At 39.7% G+C, this 24,709-nt stretch overlaps 1 protein-coding gene across 12 annotated transcripts in view; it reads right to left on the bottom strand.

Annotated features, from left to right (window-relative positions):
- Positions 1-24,709, bottom strand: part of BICD1 (BICD cargo adaptor 1) — a 274,543-nt gene that overhangs the window by 24,334 nt on the left and 225,500 nt on the right. For 3 of the 12 annotated variants that reach the window (XM_054442543.2, XM_054442562.2, XM_054442563.2), the window contains exons 6-8: positions 24,302-24,453; positions 21,138-21,455; positions 19,966-20,159 (exon numbers count right to left, since the gene is read on the bottom strand). In XM_054442543.2, the coding sequence (XP_054298518.1) occupies positions 19,966-20,159; positions 21,138-21,455; positions 24,302-24,453 (664 nt within the window). Of the gene's footprint in view, positions 1-1,228; positions 1,620-16,947; positions 18,538-19,965; positions 20,160-21,137; positions 21,456-24,301; positions 24,454-24,709 lie in introns of those variants that run through there. The other 9 variants (XM_054442548.2, XM_054442552.2, XM_054442549.2 and 6 more) reach the window with 7 other exon arrangements.

Genomic DNA, 24,709 nt, shown 5'->3' with positions numbered 1-24,709 from the left:
TTGGAGTAAACAGTCAATATTCATTAAAGACCTTTCAATAAGAACAGATGATTAACCGTTAGTAGAAAAGCAAGAACATTTAATTTTGAAAGCTGTTAAGTAGGAAATTGACAGTTATAGATTGTCCTAAAATTAACACTCCATGGTTAATGATCAAAGCACAGAGACATCCTCTTTTAGTCCTTATGGGAGGGAAAAGGATATCTCTCTTTCTTCTTTCTGCAAACCTGGCCATGTTCTTCCAAACTAATCATTAATAGGGATTTTAGGCAATGACAAAAAAGGAAGAGCAGGCAGAAGAAATGTAGAAGAAAGAAGGATGAGAAATAATGGTGATATGTAATGCTTATAAAAAGTGCTAATATATATTTGCAGACAATTTGCATGCAAAAACTCTTGAATCCTTGTAAAAACTCTATGAGATACATTTTATTTTTGTTTAGAAATGAGAAACTAAGTTTATGCAAGGTTACTTTCTGTATTACTTTTTTTTTTGAGGTGGAGTCTCACTCTGTCACCAGGCTGGAGTACAGTGGTGCAATCTCGGCTCACTGCAACCTCCGCCTCCTGGGTTCAAGTGATTCTCTTGCCTCAGCCTCCCAAGTAGCTGGGACTACAGGCGTGCACCACCATGCCCAGTTAACTTTTGTATTTTTAGTAGAGACGGGGTTTCGCCATGTTGGCCAGGATGGTCTCCATCTCTTGACCTCGTGATCCGCCCACCTCAGCCTCCCAAAGTGCTGGGATTACAGGCGTGAGCCACCGCGCCTGGCCTCTATATGGCTTTTATAATGAACAAAAGCTTTTTAGTGCCTAGAAAACGCAAGTGAGGCCAGGCGCAGTGGCTCATGCCTATAATCCCAGCACTTTGGGAAACTGAGGCTAGCAGATAGCTTCAGTTCAGGAGTTGAAGACCAGCCTGGCCAACATGGTGAAAACTCATTTCTACTAAAATAACAAAAATTAGCTGGGCATGGTAGTGCATGCCTGTAGTCCCAGCTACTTGGGAAGCTGAGCCACGAGAACTGCTTGAACCCAGGAGGTGGAGGTTGCAGTGAGCTGAGATCACACCACTGCACTCCAGCCTGAGCGACAGAGCAAGACTCTGTCTCAAAAACAAACAAACAAACAAAACTCAACTGAGATTGGTAGTCATAATCCCCATTTTACAGATTAGAACACTGAGGATCAGAAGGGTTAAGTGATTTTCTTAGGGCCCATGGAGAGAGAAGCAGAGTGAGAACTTGTGCCCAGGTTTCTGACCGTCCATCCATGCCCTTTCAGTGGAATGGCCCAGGATGTTATAGACTGAATTGTGTTCCCCTAAATTCATATATTGAAGCCCTAACTCTCAGAACCTTAGAATGCAACCGTATTTGAAGACAGGACCTTTACAAGAGGTGATTAAATTAAAGTGACACTGTTAGAGTTGGCCCTAATCCAATCTGATTGGTGTCCTTGTAAAGAAGAGAGGATTAATACATACAGAGAGACACCAGCGATGCAGTGCACAGAGATGCTAGGACAGTGAGAAGGTGGCCTTCTGCAATCCAAGGAGGGAGACCTCAGGAGAAAACAGACCTGTGGACACCTTGATTTTGAACTTCGGGCCTCCAGAACTGTAAGAAAATAAACTTCTGTTGTTTAAGGCATCCAGTCTGTGGTCATTTGTGATGGAAGCCCCAGCAGACTAACACAGCCTTTGATACTTGCTCCAAAGTAGAAGCAGTTAGTGCTCCTTCTTACTCTGCCGAGAGTACTTCTTCAGTCTAAATAAACCAAGAACAGCCCAAATTCTCTCAAATTATTCAAAACTAAGCAATCCAAGAGTTGAATTAAAAAGTTTTAATTCAAGGAAACTCAAAGTGAAAAAGATATATACGAAAGGCAAGAAGCACAAATTAAGAAGGATAATCTGGGGCTGGGTGTGGTGGCTCATGCCTGTAATCCCAGCACTTTAGGACGCCAAGGTGGGTGGACCACCTGAGGTCAGGAGTTCGAGACCAGCCTGGCCAACATGGTGAAACCCCATTTCTACTAAAAATACAAAAAATTAGCCGGGCGTGGTGGCATGCGCCTGTAATCCCAGCTACTCGGGAGGCTGAGGCAGGAGAATTGCTTGAACCCGGGAGGTGGAGGTTGCAATGAGCCGAGATTGCACCATCACACTCCAGCTTGGGCAACAAGAGCGAAACTCCATCAAAAAAAAAAAAAAAGCAGGAGAATCTGCATTCGAATTTAGCAGATTCCTTCTTAGCAAAAGCACTGTAAACAGAAGTGTGAAAGTGGTCAAAACAGTGGTACTGGGGGAAACTAAACTGACGGGAGTGGAATGTGAGTTGTGTTAGTAGAAAATATAAATGTCCATATACTGTGCACTGACGTGGAGATAGAAAAGTTGCACAGTTATAAAAGTTTCCCACACCCAGGGATTCTGATAACAGCACAAAGGTGCTCTCCATAATCAGTTACTAACACGCTTAGATGCACTGGAGTCTTAAGTGAGGGTACATCACAATAATTTCCTTGCGTTTGCCAATGATGCTTCTGCAGCCATTTCCTATGGCATCTCGGCTTTCTTCTTTCTTTTTTTTGAGATGGAGTCTCACTCTGTCACCCAGGCTGGAGTGCAGTAGTGTGCTCTCGGCTCACTGCAACCTCTGCCTCCCGGGTTCAGGCAATCCTCCCACCTCAGCCTCCCCAGTGCCACTACGCCCAGCTAATTTTTTAAAACTTTTTGTAGAGACAGGGTTTTGCCATGTTGCCAAGGCTGCTCTTGAACTCCTGCGCTCAAACGATCCGCTCGCCTCAGCCTCCCAAAGTGCTGGGATTACAGGCATGAGCCACCGCATCTGGCCCTCTTTATTTTCTATTCTCTCTCCTCTGTGCTCCTCAGCTCTTCTCCATTTCAGCATGAAATTTAGAGTCCATCAGAAAGATCTCTGTCTCTCTGTTAGATACCAGCTCCAACAACCAGTAGCTAGGGACACTGAAGAAGTGACTTAACTGTTCTGAGCCTCAGTTTTTCTATCCGTTAAGTGAGAACATTAAATACCAATCTTGCAGGGTTCACGTGAAGATCAGATGAGAGAATATTTGTGAAAGCATGCAGCTCTGAGTCCATCCATTAGACATGATGGACAAAGGAAAGGGAGGAGTTGAATGCCCTTAAGGTTTTCAGCTTCGAGAAACAAAGTAAATGCTATTAACAACAAGGAAATAAGAAAGGTCAAAATGGATCATAGGAGAAATTCATTTCAACAAGCTGTTCCTCCTATCATTATATTCATCGGAAATGCTCTTGTCTATCAGACTACGCAAAGTCAAATTTCAGTCATTATTTCTGGCCACCCCAAAAGGAGGTGTCCGCTTCCTGCAAACTCCTTTAGCACTTCTCTCATCTCCTTCGGCATTTCTTTTTCTTTTTTTTTTGAGACAGAGTCTCGCTCTGTCACCCAGGCTGGAGTGCAGTGGCGTGATCTCCATCTCGGCTCACTGCAATCTTCACCTCCCAGGTTCAAGTGATTCTTATGCCTCAGCCTACCGAGTAGCTGGGATTACATGTGCATGCTACCACACCCGGCTAATTTTTGTATTTTTAGTAGAGACGGAGTTTCACCGTGTTGCCCAGGCTGGTCTCATACTCCTGACCTCAAGCAATCTGCCTGCCTCAGCCTCCCAAAGTGCTGAGATTACAGGTGTGAGCCACTGCGCCCAGCTTCCTATGGCATTTCTTACAGAATTCTAGACCCCTGCTTCCCTTGCAGTATATCTATTCTCCCTAGCCACACTGTGCAGCTCCTTGAGAGCAGGCAGGACCCTACCTTATAATTCTTCAATTCCCCACAACACTTTGCTAGGGAATTTATGTGGTGCAAACCACCTCCCTTAAAAAAATCCTTGGATTTATTTATTAGTATCATCAATGTCATTGTTTAATTAATTCACTTGAAGGGAGAGTTTACAATTTAGACATCCCTGTCATTGTAACAACATCTTTCTAACAAAAGGAATAAGAATGGATAAATATTATCTGATAAAGATTTTAAGGTTAATTTAGTGTTATCAGATGATCAATTATTCTTCTTTGGTAACTGTAGGACTTTGACATATGACTCTTGAAAATAATTTTTAAATCGCCATCATTTAAGATGCGCCAAATAACATAAACAGTAAATTATTCCTCACTAAATCTACAAAATGATTAATAATGTTAGTGAATTAACAGAAAGGTTAATGGAAAGAAGCATCAAAATACATTCTCCTTGTAGTAACAACTTGAACATTTAAACAGTCCTATGAATTCCTAAACAAATAAACTGAAAAACACACATATAGAGTAGAGAATTTAGAAATAATACGGAAAAACTGAGAAATAAATATTATATATAAAAGAAGAAAAGCATGAGATAGAAACATTTACATAAATATTAACAGTAGCTAGGAAAATAACTGTTTTCAAAAATCTAATGATGAATTTAATGGTACACTGATATGAATAAAAATGGAGAGCTGTGAAGCACTGTCAGCATTTTATAATCAAACACACAGAGTTGGCTATCTCATCCCTTTTCACCAAACATATTACATCCCCTGTTAAAACATTAGTTATTCTAAAAGTACCCACAGATGATAGTGTAATTTCTGACTTCTTGGGTGAAATCTGCTAATTTATATCACCAAACACTTCAGACATATTTACATCAGTCTTTAACACAGCAAAGTCCATTATAGCGTATACTCTTGATAGAAACAATCATTCTTCATTAAAAATTTCCAGAGAAAAGAAGGAATTGTTGAAACACATCAAAAAATTTCAATATAGACAATGCAAAAATAAGACCTGGTGACAATCTTAAAAAGCATCTGGTTCCTCCTTCACATAAATGACAACTGCATATAGTTCATCACACTTCAGTGACAAGCATGAAAGTCGTCTTCAGCAATGTAGAACGAGAGCATGCCTTGCTAAGTAGAGAGGGAGCATTTTTAGATTTTTCAGTGGTTATAGATTTGACAAAACCTTTCACCCATCTTCCCATTTGCTGTCCTGATGAATATCAGATGATTAGCTGATAAAACAAAGCAATATTCATGCAAAAATCTATTTTTATTTCAAATCTTGCAAAAGAGAAATATAAAAACGCCCTGCAGTACAGTCAGCTTTCTGTTTCTGAACAACTTACAATTAAACCATGAGCATGTGTGTTATCAATAGCTTATGGTAGGAAAGACATGGAGGATAAATGGGGAGAGGGTAATTAAATACAGTGGCACCAAGAGGTAAAAGTACATTTTGCTGCCAGATTCTTACACCAATTAAAAACCTTTCAAAAAATAACCTTTTGTTTAGAAATGACCTCCTCAAGAGCAACACCAGCTGGCACAGAGTTAACTCAAGGTGGTACGATGGTCTGTTCTTGTTAAGCAAAGTCAATAACAGCACATATCTAATGAAGACCAGCTGTACCTTTGAAATGTCAGAATTGATGCATCATCAAAAAGAAACAAAAGAGAAATAAGTTAAACTACAACCAAGAATCCACTAAAAAGATCAATTATAAAAATAGATCCCAAACAAGAAAAACATATGAGACACCACTCAATGAAATGTGTTTGATCTTCTTGTTTAATATTTTCTTCATTTCTTTTAATCATTAAAAAAAAATCACACTAGAAAATATTCTGAGAGTTTCAGGGCATCTTCTTCTGTAAATCAATGGATCTGAAAATTATAGACTTTCACCAATGTCAGTTGTTTCTTGGCTTTTTTTTTTCATTTTTAAGAAAATAGGAAATACTTATAACATGTAATCCACATTTTTGGTGGGAGAAACAATTCAGTTACCTCAAAACTAAACCAAGTGTTTCAAAATGCCTTGTCTTCACAAGCAAATTAAACCGTAAGTATAACTTGGTTAAAGGAAAAGCAAAATGTTTAAATATTAGATATCTTGAAAATCTAAATTTACAGAAGATGCTTATTCATTTTCAAAGAAAAGAATAAGAATTTTCAATGACAATCTTCCTAATGTCAAAGTATTTGATTCACAGAAATTTAATTGAAGCAAAGCTACTCAGGAACAAATCTATTAAGAAAAATAAGGTTCACCTACAGGTTTATAGCCAACTTACCTCTTTTTGCTTTTGATGTCAAGTAGTGCATAAAAAGAGAAAAAAATTTATGTTTAACTGATTCTAATGTCAATACATAATGGCTTATTCCATAAATACCTACTCAGAGTAAAGGACCTCAGAACTAGTCTTTTAAAAGATCCTATGGTTAGAGGTGAAGCTTGGCCAGAAGCAAACGGTAGCCCTTCCTACTTTAAATTTCTTTCTTTTCTTCTTTTTATTTTTTAGAGACAGGGTCTTGTTCTGTCACCCAGGCTGGAATGCAGTGGCACGATCTCGGCTCACTGCAGCCTCTAACTCCCAGGCTGAAGTGATCCTCCCATCTCAGCCTCCTGAGTAGCTGGGGTCACAGGTGTGCATCACATCCCTGGCTTCTATTCCAAATGTACAATTTCAGTTCTTGTGATCCAAACTGATCACAGACTAATTTTCTCTTTGTAGTAAGATACAATCTGAAGTGCAATGAAGAACTGGGAGGCAAGGCTCAGTTTAGAGCAAAAGAATGGACTAGATGACCAGCATCAGAGCAGCAAAAAAGTCCTTAAGATGAGGAAATGTGTCTCCTTAAACTAAAACACAAAACAAACAAAAAAAACACCAATTTTTATTTTTATTTTTTTGAGATGGGAGTCTTACTCTGTCGCCGGGCTGGAGTGCAGTGGCACAATCTCAGCTCACTGCAACCTCCACTTCCTAGATTCAAGTGATTCTCCTGCCTCAGCCTCCCGAGTAGCTAGGACTACAGGCGTGTGTCACCATGTTGGCCAGAATGGTCTCCATCTCTTGACCTCGTGATCCACCTGTCTCAGCCTCCCAAAGTGCTGGGATTACAGGCATGAGCCACCATGCCCGGCCAAAAACACCAATTTTTATATCCACTAAGAATAACTTTTTTTTTTTTTTTGAGACAGAGTCTTGCTCTGTCACCCAGGCTAGAGTGCAGTGGCGCGATCTCGGCTCACTGCAACCTCCACCTCCCAGGTTCAAGCGATTGTCCTGCCTCAGCCTCCTGAGTAGCTGGGATTACAGGCACCCGCCACTTTGCCCGGCTAATTTTTGTATTTTTAGTAGAGATGGGGTTTCACCATCTTGGCCAGGCTGGTCTCAAACTCCTGACCTTGTGATCCACCTGCCTTGGCCTCCCAAAGTGCTGGGATTACAGGTGTGAGCCACTGCGCCTGGCCAACTTTTTTTTCTTTTGAGATGGAGTCTCGCTCTGTAGTCCAGGCTGGAGTGCAGTGGCACGATCTTTGCTCACTGCAACCTCTGCCTCCCGTGTCCTGGTTCAAGCAATTCTCCTGCCTCAGCCTCCTGAGTAGCTGGGATTACAGGAATGCACCACCATGCTCAGCTAATTTTTATATTTTTAGTAGAGACAGGGTTTCACCATATTGGCCAGGCTGGTCTTGAACTCCTGACCTCGTGATCCACCTGCCTTGGCCTCCCAAAGTGCTGGGATTACAGGTATGAGCCACCACGCCTGGCCAAAAATAACTTTAGTTAAAATGACAGTCCTGCTCTACATCATTATTCTGCAAAATAAATGTATGTATTTTCTTTTCTTTTCTTTTTTCTTTTTTTTTTTTGAGACAGAGTCTTGCTCTGCTGCCCAGGCTGAAGTGCAGTGGGTGCCATCTTGGCTCACTGCAGCCTCCACCTCCCAGGTTCAAGCAAATTCTCCTGCCTCAGCCTCCTGAGTAGCTGAAATTACAGGCGTGCACCACCATGCCCGGCTAATTTTTGTATTTTTAGTAGAGACAGGGTTTCACCATGTTGGCCAGGCTGCTCTCGAACTCCTGACCTCAAGCGATCCGCCCACCTCAGCTTCCCAAAGTGCTGGGATTACAGGCGAGAGCCACCACACCCGGCCACAAAATTTTCAAGTTATAGAAGTTGGTTTTGTTTTTTTTTTAAGTAATTATTTTTAGAGTAACAATCTAATCTCCTGAGAACCATCACTGACTAATTCAATCACACAAGAGGGCCAGCTCCAGAAGCAGTCCCTCAGAAGATCTCATCTGTGGACTGGGCACACTGAAGTGACATAAATAATCTATATGCCAAAAAAGAAAAAGAAAATCTCTGGGATCCAGTAATGACTAAAGTTAAAATAAACTTGGCTATTGCATGTACAGTTCACAAAAAACTTTAAATTTGTGGTATGGAGAGTAAATCAATGACTATTATTGGCTGAGAGGTGACAAAGGACAATGAATTTAGTGGTTCTATGGCATCTTTATGACTTTACACTTTTTGAAGAAAACAAAGAATGGAATAGTCAACCATTTTGAGTTGTGCTTTTCCTTTTTCCTCTCATACCTTTCAGGCAAAATACCCCGGGGAAACCACCAGGAAAATTGAATAAGATCAATAGATGACTAAAGAGATGGGTGTGTGGAGGACAGAACACAGAGCTATGCAAGAGGAATCCCAGAGGGTGGCAGCGATGCTTCCCTGCTCTATAATGAGTGTGGTGCACTAGGAATCTTTGCTGGTTGATGATGAGCTATATAAGTTTAATTACTAGGTCACTTTAAGTAGTCTAGGTATAAGTGCTATGAAACTGTATTTTCACTACATCATTTCTTTCTTTCTTTTTACTTATTTATTTAGGCACTGTCACTCAGGCTAGAGTGCAGTGGTGCAATCACAGCTCACTGCAGCCCCCACCTCCTGGGCTCAAGCAATTCTCCCACCTCAGCCTCCCCTGAAACTACAGGCACACACCATCATGCCTGGCTAATTTTTGTATTTTTTGTAGAGACAGGGTTTCACCATGTTGCCCAGGCTGGTCTCGAACTCCTGGACTCAAGTGATCCACCCACCTTGGCCTCCCGAAGTGCTGGGATTACAGGCATGAGCCACCACGCCTGGCTCACTACCTCATTTAAAATAAAGGAATGGGAAGTAGCAAGCCTGGGCCTTCCATGAACATTCTAACTACATATCATTTGAGCTATGCTCACAGTCGGAGCTCGGGCTGCCCCTGCCCAACTCCCTTAGAGCTCAGGAGAGCCACTGAAGCCAGATTTAGTGTGTAGAAAGGTCAATTTTCCTAACTGTTTACAATGCCTCAGAGGAGTTTAGGTGGCTGTCATGTTGACGGACATTCCAGAATTAAATCAGTGGCTTCCATATTCCATGTAACAATATACTTTCAGATATGTAATGGTATACCTTTAGATATCAAATCCCGCCCATTTTGACAGAGAAATCAAAGTGTTGGAACGTTGTCAGAATTCAGCAAGAACTCAGGAACATCACTACTCCTTCTTGCCTTGTCTACTCAGTTCACAACACATAGTCACTTTAAATCATCAAAAAAGTTTGTTTTATATATTAGATAATGGGAATTTTCCTCTTTTTTTTGGAAAAAACATTCCCTTTTCTTGGGAACTATACTATATGGTATAGTATGCTGTTATAAGCATACATGTTATAAGTATGGTATAGTATGCTGAGATATCATAACATTTATTTAGAAGCATAGATTTTACACAGTGACCTCCAGACCCAGTCATGGACAGAATAACTTGAATTCATAGCATCAGAGAGTCTCAGAGCTGGGAGATGCCCTTCCAGGATTTCTTCACTGTAGCCTCTCCTTTTACATTTATGAGGAGAAATGGACAGGGAAGTAGTTGGTTAACCTAGAGACTGGCTTCCCTGGGTACCTATTGTGACTTTCTCATAATATGTTTTCTTAGTATTCTTTGCAGATAGAAGTCCCTTTGCAAGGTACAGTTTGGATATACCATCTCAGATAATGCCTTATAATCACTGTTGTAATAGAGGTGGTTGTTATGTAGTTACAGTGGAGGCAAATAGTAGAATATAATAGACTGGTGCCAGCAGATTGGATTAAATAGGTATGAGTACAGCATAGAAGATACTGATGGCTCTCTTCCTCTGGACTACAACAAATGGCCCTAGCTGCCCACCAGAACTCTTCTTTGCTTGCAGAGCTTTGGGATATGAAGGCAAGGGAATGTTACAGGTAGATTGTTCAGCACCCAACTCCTTGGCACAAAGGATACCAAAGAAACTGTGGATTTGGTGTTGTAGGCTAGTGATTGCCAGTTGGTGGAATACAGGCTATTCTCTGTCTTGAGGGTGGACAGCACACACAGGTAGAAGGTGGTGAGATTAAAATGTATAATTGTTTTATTCTGGATTTAGTCTAGTTTGTTATTACTGGGTGGAGGCTGGTCACTTCAGTGAGCCTGAAGCAGGATCTGTGATCTAGAAACGAACCCTAGAATGTCTCTTTCAGCTTGAGTATCTGCCTGCTGATATATATATATATATATATATATATATATATATATATATATATATATATTTTTTTTTAGTGAGCTAGAAAGCATCATTTGGGGTTTGGGCAGAGTCAGGAGAGGCAGACAGTTATTGCCTGGAATGTCCTGGGCCTCATGTATATCTCAGCCCACCTGTTCCTCCCTGTTACTCCTCCAGAAATAGCCACCTTCCGGAGGCCGCTATCCTCAGCAATGTATGGGTGGACTTAGGTGAACATAAGTATGAACTAATTACTCTTGCTCTTAAATATGTAACAATTAAGAATATCAAATAAGTACTTCTTCTTTCACTTTATGGATATATTAGAGAAAAACTGTAGTTTTTCTCCTAAGGATTAAAATAAGGAACTTTCAATTTCCATGGATTTAATAAAATTTTAACAAAATCTAAAAGACTTTAAAATTACATAATGATACTAAAATAGTCAATATGGATTGAAAAGTATGATCTAATATAATATACACATTCTTGCTACAGAGTTTTTCATATTGATCTCTTCAGTAATTAAAAAGTTTCATCCTTTCATCATAGCTTATTTTGCGTACAATGCTTAGGTTTTGAATATGAAATCTTTTAAGGAAATGTAATTTCTGGACAGGAATACCTGACAGAGGAAAGAACAGTAAACAAAAACAAAAATAAAACAAAATAAAAACACGAATAGGACCATGGTCATCAGATGTTCTACTAAGTATTGCATTTTTGTTGAATGGGTCCAATTTGTAGCGTGGAATGGTTACTCAGTATTATCTTTATCTTCTCTCTTACTGTGGGAAGAAGGAAGGCACATGAAATAATCAACCTTGAAAGACTTTGATGTGTTTTCAGTCTATATATATGGTGTCAATAAATTCTGCTATTTAAAACTGGCAGGATGCATTTTAAACCTTTTTAAGGCACTCTCTGCTTAAAATAAGAAACATGGGCTTTCACAACTTCATTACAGTAATTAAAAAAATAAGTCATTATACTGTTTTAAGAATGTTTAAGGAATATGTTTTGTTAGGATATACCTAAGTAATTAAGTTTTTATATTGACAAGGAGATCTAGTAACAAATAAGAGATGTATTGAAAAGGGTATACAGGTACAAACTTTTTTTTTTTTAATTGAGACGGAGTTTCGCTCTTGTTGCCCAGGCTAGAGTGTAATGGCGTGATCTCGGCTCACTGCAACCTCCACCTCCTGGGTTCAAGCGATTCTCCTGCCTCAGTCTCCCAAGTAGCTGGGATTACAGGCACGTGCCACCATGCCCAGCTAATTTTTGTATTTTTAGTACAGACGGGGTTTCACCATGTTGGCCAGGATGGTCTCAATCTCTTGACCTTGTGATTTGCCCGCCTCGGCCTCCCAAAGTGCTGGGATTACAGGCATGAGCCACCACGCCTGGCTCAAACATTTAATATGTATCTATTTTAAAAAGCATTGCCACCAATCAGAGACAAAGCAAAATCAGCAAAATAGCACATGTTTGGTCCGATATTTCAGTTTAAAAGAAAAATGAGGGCTGGGCACAGTGGCTCATGCCTGTAATCCCAGCACTTTGGTAGGCTGAGGCAGGAGGATCACCTGAGGTCAGGAATTTAAGACCAGCCTGACCAACATAGAGAAACCCTGTCTCTACTAAAAATACAAAATTAGCCAGGCATGGTGGCACATACCTGTAATCCTAGCTAGTTGGGAGGCTGGGGCAGGAGAATTGCTTGAACCTGGGAGGCGGAGGCTGCAGTGAGGCAATATTGTGCCATTGCACTCCAGCCTGGGCAACAAGAGAGAGATTCTGTCTTAAAAAAAAAAAAAGAAAGAAAAGAAATAAAAACGAAATACATGCTATCTTAAATTTTATTTTAAAATCAGTTGTTAGTTATTCAAATTTAGATTTCTGTGTGGAAATTCTATCTAGTTAAAACTACTGGTAAGAAGTTCTAGAACTGCACTGTCCAATACAGTAGCCCTTAGCCAAATGAGGCTGTTGAGCATTTGAAATATGGCTAGTTCAAATCAAGATATGCTATAAGTGCATAATACTGAATTTCAAAGGCTGCATAAGAAAAACAGAATGTGTATGTATGTGTGTGTGTGTGTGTGTGTGTGTGTGTGTATACATATATATATATATTTTTGACAGGTTCTAACTCTGTCACCCAGGCTGGAAAGAACTAGCACAATCTTGGCTCACTGCAAACTCTGCTTCCTGGGCTCCAGCGATCCCCACACCTTGGCCTCCTGAGCAGGTGGAACTACAGGCGTGCACCACCATGCTAATTTTTGTAGTTTTTGTAGAGACAGGGTTTCACCATGATGCCCAGGCTGGTCTCGAACTCTTGGCCTCAAGGGATCCACCCACCTCAGCCTCCCAAAGTGGAATTACAGGTGTTAGCCACCTATGAATTCCATGTTGAAATGATCACATTATGGATATAGTGTGTCAATTAAAATCTATTACTAAAATTAAGTTCACTTGTTTTATTTATTTTTTGAAACAGGGTCTTGCTCTGTCACCCAGCCTGGAGTGCAGTTGCACGATCATGGCTCACTGCAGCCTCAATCTCCTGGGCTCAATCTCAGCCTCCTGAGTAGCTGAGAGTACGCATGCCACTATGCCTGAATAATCTTTTTATTTTTTGTAGAGACATGGTTTCGCCATGTTGCCCAGGCTGGTCTTGAACTCCTGGGCTCAAGTGATCCTCCATTTTGGCCTCCCAAAGTGCTGGGATTATAGGAGTGAGCCATGGTGCCTGACTTCTTTTTACTTTTTCTAACATGACTACTAGACTACTAGAGAATTTAAATTTACATATATGGTTTATATCGTATTTCTATTGAATAGTTCTGAATAGAAACATTCTTATAGCTGTCATTTTATCATTTGGCAAGAAATATTTCTATTGTACACATGGAAACATTCCAAGCTTTCTTAAAGAGCTCAAGCATGTCTTCTTTCCCCTTCATAACTTCTTCTGACTCAAAAGGAACAAAAAGATGAATGTATAGGAAAGAAGAACCCAGATACATCAAGTGAAAAAAACCACGTCTGTGGTTTTGCCAATGGTATTAACGCATATGTAAAATGCATATGTTTTTATATATGTATATATTTATATGCCATTTCCTTATATATGTATAGAATGTTTCTGGAAAAATACAAAAGGTTGGGTGGGCACAGTTGTGGCAGAAATCTACCATCTACTGTATACCCTTTGTACTTTAAAATTTTTGAACCATTACCTATTGAAAAATATACAGCAAGTACAAAAATGTATTTCTCAACATGTGGTTGACAATTTTATGAATTAATATATTTTTTATTCTTCTTTTTTTTTTTTTTTCTGACACAGGGTCTCACTCCATCACTCGCTGGAGTGCAGTGGCTCACTGCAGCCTCGACCTCCCAGACTCAAGCAATCCTCCTGCCTTCGCCTCCTGAGCAGCTGGGACTATGAGTGCATGCCAGCACATCCAGCTAATTTTTAAATTTTAATGTAGAGATGAGGTCTCGCCATGTTACCCAGGCCAGTCTCGGACTCCTGGGCTCAAGCAATCCTCCTGCTTTGGCCTCCCGAAGTGCTGGGGTGACAGGAATTAACATTTTTGATTTAACTTTTGTTTTGGCAGATTCCAAACTAAAGACAACATGTTCTGACATCAAGAAGTGCCCAGGCCTTCCCCTACGGGGAAGAATTCTGTGGAAACTACGTTCGAAGAATATACAAGCCTAAGAGATTACAGGTTTCAACAGACTACCCTTCGCTCCTACTAGTTCAAGAATTGAATCCTGTGGAAAAAGAAAGTTTAGTGATATGGGGAAGTGGAACACATATAAATAGAAAAGCCTCTATAGGAAAAAATATAATTTATAAAGTACAAAATACTGAGGCCATGAGTTCAAACAAGATTGACTGAGCTCCTTCCACATACAGAACATGGAAAGCAGTAAGAGCAGGTTGTGTGTGCACAGGACATGCTGGCTGATGAAATATATAACTGAATTGTAACTTGGGACATATTTAAACATTCCTATTCCTCACAGTTTTGATTCTGGTCTCCACTACCTCTCATCTGCATATTTTATGAGTCTCTGTACCTGCTTCTTTATCTTAGATGTTACCCACATCTAATCCATTCTCCACCTTGTCATCAGGGTGATTTTATCAAATGAAAACCTGATCCTATTCTTAAAACTGCTAAGCTATGCCCGTGGTAAGGTCTGCTCTCACTAACCTGGCCCTCCGTCTTCAGGTCCCTGTCCACCTTTGCAGCCTCACTTCCTATTACTTCCAAGTCCTGCACCAGGTTGTAATGCTGAGCTCGTGGCACTGGGGCAAGTTGACCTCCTTTCCTATAAGGTTCTTCTTACGACCCACATCTGCACTGCCACCTTCTGCCTATAACGATATAGTCACCTTTCATGGCCAGCCTTGCATTTCTTCTGGAAGGATGTTCCTAATCATTCTAATTCCTTTATTTATTTCAGGAATATCTATTCAGTACATATTTTTCTCCTACCTCCCCTACCAGACTATGAGTTTTATTTGAATATCATTGTATATCAAGAGCCAAGAAAAGTGCCTGACACATAGCAGATATTCACTAAATTTTGTTAAATTCCGGTGAATGAGTAAATGGATTAATGAAATAAATGTGATTTCGGTACATGCTTAAGAACATAGGATTTGCAATACATGAAACAAACAAATATCTATTTGTTTGAATGCAGTGAAACATAAAGGCAGTTTTTACTATGAACATGTCGGTGTGTACTGTTGACTCTATATCTCAAGGGGTGATTATGTATCTAAGGCTAACACACTTCTGTGAGTTGCTTTAAAGATCAGTAAAATGCAAAATATCACAGAAACATTTTCAGACTTCAAAATAATACCATTCTCTTAAACTAGCTGAGTCATTGTGTCAGAGAAAGAGAGGAGGGAGGGATGGAAGGAGGGAGGAACAGAAGGAGGGAGGAGATTGAAATGAGAGGGAGAAGCAAGATACCTAAGAGGAAAAGCGTGACACGGGAAACACAGTGTGAAGAGCAAGCTGCTTAGGCTATTACTTCCAGATTGAGTTCAAACTTGCTTCCCCAGGTTTGTCATTTCCTATTTGTCATGTGTAAATGCCGCAGTCAGGTCTTTACTACAGAAATAACAACTCCCGCCTGTGAATTACACGGATTCCTTTTACATATTCTGACAGGCTGATTGCAATTATTGATTAAATGATAAGATGATGAGGAGGAGGAGGAAGAGGGGAAGGAGGAGGAGGAGAAGGATATAGGCCTAGGTAGTTAAGGAGTCAAGATAAAATGCTGGCTAAAAAATAGGCAACAATTTTGTGAAGACATACAATCTGCTACCTAATTACAAACTCCTTGATGACAACAGGGTCCCTTTTGAGTCAAGGTCATCAAGGCTGATAGGCACTTCTCAGGTCAGCTGGTAACTAAAACTGTGAAAACTAAGATGAGCATGTGGAAGGACACTGGAATTTGTGTACCAGGATAAGGATAAAGTCAAGAACAAGAAAGTTAACAAGCAAGCCATGGCCAGAAGCACTGGCATTGCAAGGGCTGAGGTTGCAGAAGCTGAGCCAGCCAGAGGGAAACGCCAGAATTTTCCCTTAAAAGGTTGTACTAATGCAGCAAAGCGATCAGTATAATGCATTAATCAATTAGTATAAAATATTCTACTAATGTTGAAAATCAATGCCCCACCCTATAGTTGATTCTCCAGAATGGAGAAATTGTGCATTTAAGGAGAGGAGGTTTTCTGTTTACCATCTCATAGAAATAAAATCTATTTGAAAGTATCTCTTGTACGGAATAAATAACATTTTATCTTCTGTGTCTTAAATTTTTAAACGAGACATACCTCTCTCAATTCTTCAACTGAAGGATTAAAAACAAATTAAACTGATTTCATTTTTAGTTGAGGTAATTGCTTCAACGGTCCTCAGTAGAAAAATAAAGCCCATATCTGCTTATCAGAATAATTAAAAATCATCTAAAAAGATGTACTAAAAATATATTTTAGGCTGGGCGCGGTGGCTCACGCCTGTAATCCCAGCACTTTGGGAGGCCGAGACGGCAGATCACGATCAGGAGATTGAGACCATCCTGGCTAATACCATGAAACCCCATCTCTACTAAAAATACAAAAAATTAGCCGGGCGTGGTGACGGGCGCCCGGGAGGCTGAGGCAGGAGAATGACATGAACCCAGGAGGCAGAGCTTGCAGTGAGCCAAGGTTGCGCCACTGCACTCCAGCCTGGGTGACAGAGGAAGACTCTGTCTCGAAGAAAAAGAAAAAAAAAAACAAAAAACAAAAATATATATATAAGAAAACAATGCTTATCAAAAACATTCTGATAAATTAATAGAGAATTTTCCTTTTAAAATGATTAATAGATATTGTTACTAGCTAGCAAATTTTATAATGGTTAAACTCCTGAATTTAAAAATACTCATAAAATCTACTATTTCCCATGGGCTTATGATATTTCTTATACAGAACATAAGACTGGTATTATATGTCATATTTTCTCTTTCTTGGCTTAATGAAAAGATTTTATATAGTAAAAGCATCATAAAAAATGTTTGATATGTCTTACCCTACATAGTTCAGCTGAGGGAAAATAACATATATTGGTAATAATGCAGATATTTGTAGAAGCTACAATTTATTTGGTGTGGATGGTCAGTCACTTTCTATAGTAATTCATTTAACTAGGATCTTTTAGAAAATCTTGCTAAGATTGATTTGATAATAATTTATTAAGCATTAATCTGGTTGATTCCACGATACACAATTAAAAATTCCTAAGGCTATAATAACAACTTTACTTCCTTTCCTCTTTTATTATTTTAACTTTACATAAATGGTGAGAATTATAAAGGTCATCAATATGTTAAGCTGGCATTAGCATGACCTTCTGGTCTGGTGATTATTCTGAATTCCACATTCCCTATATCTCTAATTTTTTTTTTTTTTGAGACAGTGTCTCACTCTGTCACCCAGGCTGGAGTGTAGCGGTGCGATCTCAGTTCACTGAAACTTCCGCCTCCCTGGCTCAAGGGATCCCACCTTAGCCTCCTGAGTAGCTGGGACTACAGGTGCCCACTACCACACCTGGCTAATTTTTGTAGAGACGGGGTTTCACCATGTTGCCAAGGCTGGTCTAAAACTCCTGAGCCCAAGTGATTCACCTGCCTTGGCCTCCCAAAGTGCTGGGATTACAGGTGTGAACCACTGCACCCGGCCTCGAATCTCATAAATAGTAATCATTTCTAAGGTCAATGGTATTTTCTGGTTATTCAAAACTAAAGAGTTTAAGACAATATATGGTACTCTCATTCATGTATGCTAACTGACTTTAGAGTTGTAAGATGTGTACAGTGTGTATAAAGTAGCAGAAAGATTCCCAATGTGGGAAAAAGGGAAAGTGTTTTATGGGCTTTTAGTACATTGATATACCCTTCTTGACAGCAACATCAGAATGGAGCAAAAAACATAAAGATGTTCAACTTTTAACTGAGTGATCTCACTCTTGAGAACAATTTAATAGATGAGAAGCTGAATGCATGAGGGTATTCCCAGCAGTGCTCTATAATATAACAAATAATGAAAAACTACCTCAGTGGACAAGAAGAGAAGTAGTGATTAATGTGGTAACAGCATGTGAAACAAAATCTATGATACAATAACTTTAACAAATCAAAATGAGACTAGATAGCAACATGGAAAAGCTTGTGATATAATGTTCATGGCTTAAACAATGTAATGACAACAATATAAAATATATATTCATGTAAACAAAAACCAGTTATACAAAAATGAAAACAGTTATTGTTGTTAACATTGATTATTAATTTTTAACCTTATTGAGATGTTATCTTTTTAATTAAACAGCAATAGGAGTTATTTATTAATCATACCAATTTCTTTTCTAAGTTCCAGTAGATAGTGCTACTAAATCCATTTGGAACACTAAAAAGAAGACTTGTGGGTTTTATCCGAGTTAGGTATCCTGATAAATCATTACCACTTTGGTGATTCACAGAATACTTCAAGGTACCTTCCAAGGAGGTCTAAAACAATAGGAAATCAGTTATGAAATTAAAAACACCAAGCAGTTTTTACTTTTTGTCTTCTTAGGTGTCTATTTTGGCTATTACACCATTCCAACTCATTATCACTACCAATTTCCTCAAACACCTTTAGAACGTGAAATGCACTATCAGTTTCTACACCACATCTTTTAATCCCAATCAGTAGGCTGATTTCATGAATCAGATAAGGAAAGTATTAGAGATCCAAAGGCTGAGGTTTGCAAAAAGGAACAAAGGTAAAATGAAAAAATAAATTCTACTTCAACGGTGGCAAACTCAAAGACCACAGGACGGGCCAGGACAGAATAGAAATGAGGATAGCAGGGCTGGGTATAATAATAAGGAGGAGTGGGGACCGTGGCAAAGTGCAAAGCTTGAGTAATAAGGAGGAATGGGGACCGTGGCAAAGTGCAAAGCTTGCCCTAACAGCAGCAGCCACTACAGAGCTCCAACAGGTGTTGACATGCGTGAACGCAGACCTAGGGCTGCCAGATATTCAGAATCTTCCAAAAGAGGCCAGAAATACTGATGCTCATACAAAATCTCTTGAATTTTTAACTGTCAATAACTAACAAATTAGTTTTATTTTTTATTTTTTGGCAATAGTCAAATAACAGCTGCCTTTAAGCTTACATTGGTTTATGGGCTCCTTGTTTGCCACTTCTGCCCTATACTCACATGCAGGGATTCCTTAAAAGGATGATTTTTATTTACAAGAATAGTTTTCTCTATTTGCCATATGTCACATTTTCAATTTAGGCCTCTTCACAGAACAAGTAAAAAGAATGAAAGGAAGGAAGGAAGAAAGAAAAATGCAAAATAGTGAAGCTAAGTGTGAACACGTTGGTAAGCATTAACCAATGGGGACTTGCAATCTACAAGAACATTATACTAAGACCTAAATGTTCTTGAGGAGCAAAATCTTAGAGGGTTTTACTTTTATTCTCAATATAATGATTGAGGAGACGTTCTGAGTCACTACAAAAGGAAATCAACCCAAAAGCCTTGTTATACATATGGCTCTCCCTTTACGGAAATTACATTAAAAACAATAAGAGAGAACTGGCCAAATCTGACCAAGATGGAATCGCCATGAGCTACCAAACTGCAAATAGGATCCAAGTGTGTGTGCGTTGTGCTTGTTGCTAATTTTCCTTTAGCTATCCCATTCCTTCCAACTCTCATTTGCCATCTTTGGCTGTTAAATGGAAGTCTGTCATTCTAAGGAATATGAGTGAAGGAGGAAATGGGAAGCTAAGTGTAAGGAAGTTTTTACTTGACTTATAGGAATTTACACATCATCAAAGGTAGACTCTGCAGCTGGGTGGGCCTGAGTGACTGGAAGGAAGGGGAGAGTCTATTCAACTAATCATTTGCATCACATGCACCCAAGGAAAAAATGTTTACCTGGTGGAGCCACGGTTAACCTTTTTTCCTTGCTGAGCCGGTGCCCTTGGATGAATTCACTCATGGAAGGGGGGCCCTTCAGAAGAAATGATTCTGTGGAGGTGGGATCAGGGGGAACTCTTAATAAATTCTGTAGGTAGGAAGCCCCTGAAGTCCTGGGACGGCTCTGATCACAAAGGGAAGGTGAAAATTGTCTTGCAGGAGATCCAAGAAAAATACATATAGGAAACAAAAAAGTTTTACTTTAATTACCTTTTAACGCCTCACCAGTGACAACATTATTTATATTGGCATTTAATTTTTTAAATATGTAAATCAATATTTTTGCTTTTTTTTTTTAGTTTCCACATCAGGATACAACCCTATTTGGAAACTGTTCTGGATACTGGAAAAGAGATTTATTACAGTTAGCTTGAACCGCAAATAGAAAATATATTATTTGAGTCTTTAATGAAAGCTCCTAAAATAAAAATGTTATACCATTAACCAAAAATACAGGGTAAGTAACTCAACAGCCAGGACTCTGGAAAGAGGTCACAAAATCAAGCCCCTAAAAACCTTACAAGTGGTTTCTCTGGGCAATATTCCCATGCCAAATGAAAAAGCACAAAAACCTGCTTTCAAGAAAAGGACTGTGCGTATTCCATCCCCATTTTATCTAGATATAGACATCCCCTTTCAGTCCGTCATCAGTTTTGGTCATATGGACAAAAGTTTCCCTAAGAGAACATATTCATATCCTTGCCCCGTTAAAGAGAAGCTGATAAACAGCACCATTTCCAAAGGTACAATGACTTTTAAAATTATAACCCAGGTAGAACACAGCTTCATTCTTAATATCGACCTTTATCTACCAATTCTTAGGTTGGAGGTAAGGGAGAGGCATATTTACACATACAAAGAGTAGCAAAAATATTAACAGACACTTGAAAATTATATTACGATTAATCAAGAGGAGGGATTGGGCTGGGGGTTAGAAAGGACTACATAAACACAATTATCAAAAAGGTTTTGATCTGGAAAGACCCACATTAGCAAGACCATTTATATGCCAGCTCCCATTTTTTCTTTTTCTTCCCCTCCTCCATCCTCCACAACAACAGCACATTTATTTTTGCAGTTAACTAAAATCTGGCCACTGCACCATACTATGAAGATCGCTGCATGCATACCTTTTCCTCTGAGTGCCACTGCTGACCCGAATGTTGGGTGTCTGTGGGCCCTGACTATGCAGGAGGTAAGTGTCTATGGTGGGCACGGTGACTGATGCCTCCCCACTTACTTTAGGGCTGCCGATCTTGCTCTTTCCAAGTTTGCCTTTGCTGCGTCGGGACTGCTCATGGTCAAACTCTAAGTCCTCCAGCCTCTGGGTCAGGGCGAGTTTTTGCTGGATAGCCATTCGTAACAAAGTGTTTAGAGTCTTCTTCTCATCCTCTGCAGCTGCTAACTGTCTCTGCATCTCATCCAACTGGGTGACATATTCATCACATCTGGAACCAAAACAGAGAAGTGGTCAGAGGAAGATCTTGGTGAAATTGAATTTGGGACTTAAGTTGAAAAGTAATAAATTTTACTGAAATTTAGAAATTTAGAAGACTGGTTTAAAGGTCTAGCAATAGAATGTAGATAACCTACAATAGCAGAAAGTTGGAATATATGTTCATCCATACAATGAGATATATGGGACATTTTTTAAAAATTTATTATTATTTTGTTGTTGTTGTTTTGTTTATTTGTTTTTTGAGACTGAGTCTCGCTGTATCGCCGAGGCTGGAGTGCAGTGGCGTGATCTTGGCTCACTGCAACCTCTGCCTCCCAGGTTCAAGCGATTCTCCTACCTCAGCCTCCCGAGTTGCTGGAATTATAGGAGTGTGCCACCATGCCAAGCTAATTTTTGTATTTTTTTTAGTAGAGATGGGGTTTCACCATGTTGGCCAGGCTGGTCTTGAACTCCTGACCTCAAGTGATCCTCCCACCTTGGACTCTCAAAGTGCTGGGATTACTGGCATGAGCCACCATGCCCAGTCATTATTATTTTTTAAAGAGACAGGGTCTCACTATGTTGCCCAGACTGGTCTCGAACTCCTGGCCTCAAGTGATCTTCTTGCCTCAGTCTCCCAAAGTGCTGCGATTACAGGTATCAGCCACTGCACCCAGCCCATATGGAGACAGTCTTAATAGGCAATGTCTTAAACCCCAGGGACAGAGTTATTGTGGGGCTGCTGTGTAATAGCAGAATAACAAACAGTCAAGTCTCACACAATGTCCACTGTACCTGAAGTGTCTTACAGTAGCTCTTTTTACTGTATGACATTGTATTCTTCGGAGGAATGTAACAAGTTTATTATAGGCTATGCCTATAGTATCCAAAATAATAATGTTTATAAAGAAAACATTTCCTTATCTATATTTATACATTTTAGTTTAATTTAGTAGAGATTGCAGCTGTTGGTCTTGTCAATTTGACTGATTTGCCTGAATTAGAAAACTGAGTATTTTCAATGATTTCTCAACCAGATGACAGAGCAATGAGTTGCCAAAAAACAAAAAACAGAAAACCCTGCAAAAACCAAGATTTCACAAGGTTTGATACAGATATAGCAGGCTGTCCGAAACATCTTTATTCAGGTTTCATACTTGTGCCGAAGAAGGAAGATAAGCTCAGTGATCTTTTTTCCTTACCAAAGGCAAAACCTGAGCACATATACATTTGGAAGGTAGAGGTGGCATGGAGAAAAAGCTCATCCTGAATTTTGTTTTGTTTTTTTCTGAGTTTATTTACCCACTAAAATATGAATAACAAATATTGTTCATGCCAAAAAAAGTCTGTGAAAATAGACAATTTGGGGATAACAATTCCTTTTTATTAAAAATTATTATTATTTTTGAGACGGAGTCTCGCTCTATCACCCAGGCTGGAGTGCAGTGGCGTGATCTCAGTTTCTGGGGGACTCTCATAAAGCTCAAGAGATCTTTTTTTGTTTGTTTTTAACACTTTTACATGTATCAGCTACATGTAAATTATTTACTAAATCTGCAAGTAAAGCCATAGTAATTATTCATGAATTTTGCACCAAGTTTGCATCATACAAGATACACAATTGGTAGGATTTGGTCGGGCATGGTGGCTCATACCTGTATCTCAGGACTTTTGGAGGCCGAGGTGGGCGGATCTCTTGAGCCCAGGAGTTTGAGACCAGCCTGGGCAACACGGCGAGAACATGCCTCCACAAAAACCACAAAAATTAGCGGGTGTGGTGGTGCAAGCCTGCAGTCCCAGGTACTCGGGAGGCTGAGGTAAGGTGGGAGGATTGCTTGAGTCCAGGATGTCCAGGCTGCAGTGAACCGAGATAGCGCCACTGCACTTCAGCCTGGGAGACAGAGTGAGACCCCATCTCAAAAAAAAAAAAAAAAAAAAGGTAGGTCTTTTTTGACACTGCATTGTGACAGCAAAAAATGTATTTCAACAGTATATTGAAAATCTCAAGATTCTGAAAACTTCAAATCAAATACATTCTTAACAATCACTTCATGTTTAAACACAAAATACAGCCAGGCGCGGTGGCTCACGCCTGTGATCCCAGCCAGCACTTTGGGAGGCCAAGGCGGGCGGATCATGAGGTCAGGAAATCGAGACCATCCTGGTAACAGGGTGAAACCCCGTCTCTACTAAAAGTACAAAAAATTCGCCGGGCGTGGTGGCAGGTGCCTGTATTCCCAGCTACTCGGGAGGGTGAGGCAGGAGAATCGCTAGAACCCGGGAGGCGGAGGTTGCAGTGAGCTGAGATCGCACCACTGCCCTCTAGCCTGGGCAACAGAGTGAGACTCCGTCTCAAAAAAAAAAATAAATTATAAGTAATTAGCTGATGTGATGATTATTAATCTTCATTATGACAGTATCTTCTCGTACAGTACTAAAGGTAAGGCACTTTTATATACTTTCATGTACTTCCTTCACAGAACTCTATTTCAGAGGTGATAATATTTAGCTATTCTAGGAAGTGGGTTTTTTTTTCTTATTGAAAGCTTTTTATTTGGAGGGAGACTCTCTTTGGGATGCATAAATTCTAGAAACAATCTATTAATATTAGCTTACTTAAAAAATATGTTTATGTAATAGAATTTCTGGATCCAGAGTGTTCAGTAGGGGGCTCTGGGAAACAGCATAGAAGGCTTGCTTTTAGATACGTCAGAGTGGACTTCCACAGATTTTCTTCACACTTAGCCATCCTAGACTACACATGGAATACACTCAACATGCACAAAGGCAGGGCTGTGAATTTTAAAGCCTTTTCCCCACCTACCGCACCCAGTAGTAGGAGGAAAATACTGTTACCTTGTTGCAAACATTGCTCTCAGGGATGAGAAGGTTGCAGCATCTTCTTTCAAAGCCTTCAGTTCATTTCTAAGCTTCGTCATGGTTTCAGTCACCATTGCTTTTTCATTTTCATATTTGTTCTTGAGATTAGCTAGCGCCACCTCAGCTGTCTAAAGCAGAAAATCACACTGCTTACAATTTTCATATCAGGAAAATCCATCATACAGATTGCTTCATGCTGTGCCTATTATGTTCTTTTATAAAAGGAAAGTGAAATTGATTTGGTTACATTTTATATAAACATAGGTATGCGCTTTGGACACAGGGAAGTTTTTCTTTAATGTCAAAATGTGTTGTGAATTCATAATATGGTTAAATTGCCCTAGAAGCCCGCTGCGAGCCAGAGTCAGTATCAGGAGCTAAGAG

This window comes from Pongo pygmaeus, chromosome 10 (genome assembly GCF_028885625.2).
Source record: "Pongo pygmaeus isolate AG05252 chromosome 10, NHGRI_mPonPyg2-v2.0_pri, whole genome shotgun sequence".
Classification (NCBI taxonomy): Eukaryota; Metazoa; Chordata; class Mammalia; order Primates; family Hominidae; genus Pongo; species Pongo pygmaeus.
This window is presented reverse-complemented; position numbering and strand designations above follow the sequence as displayed.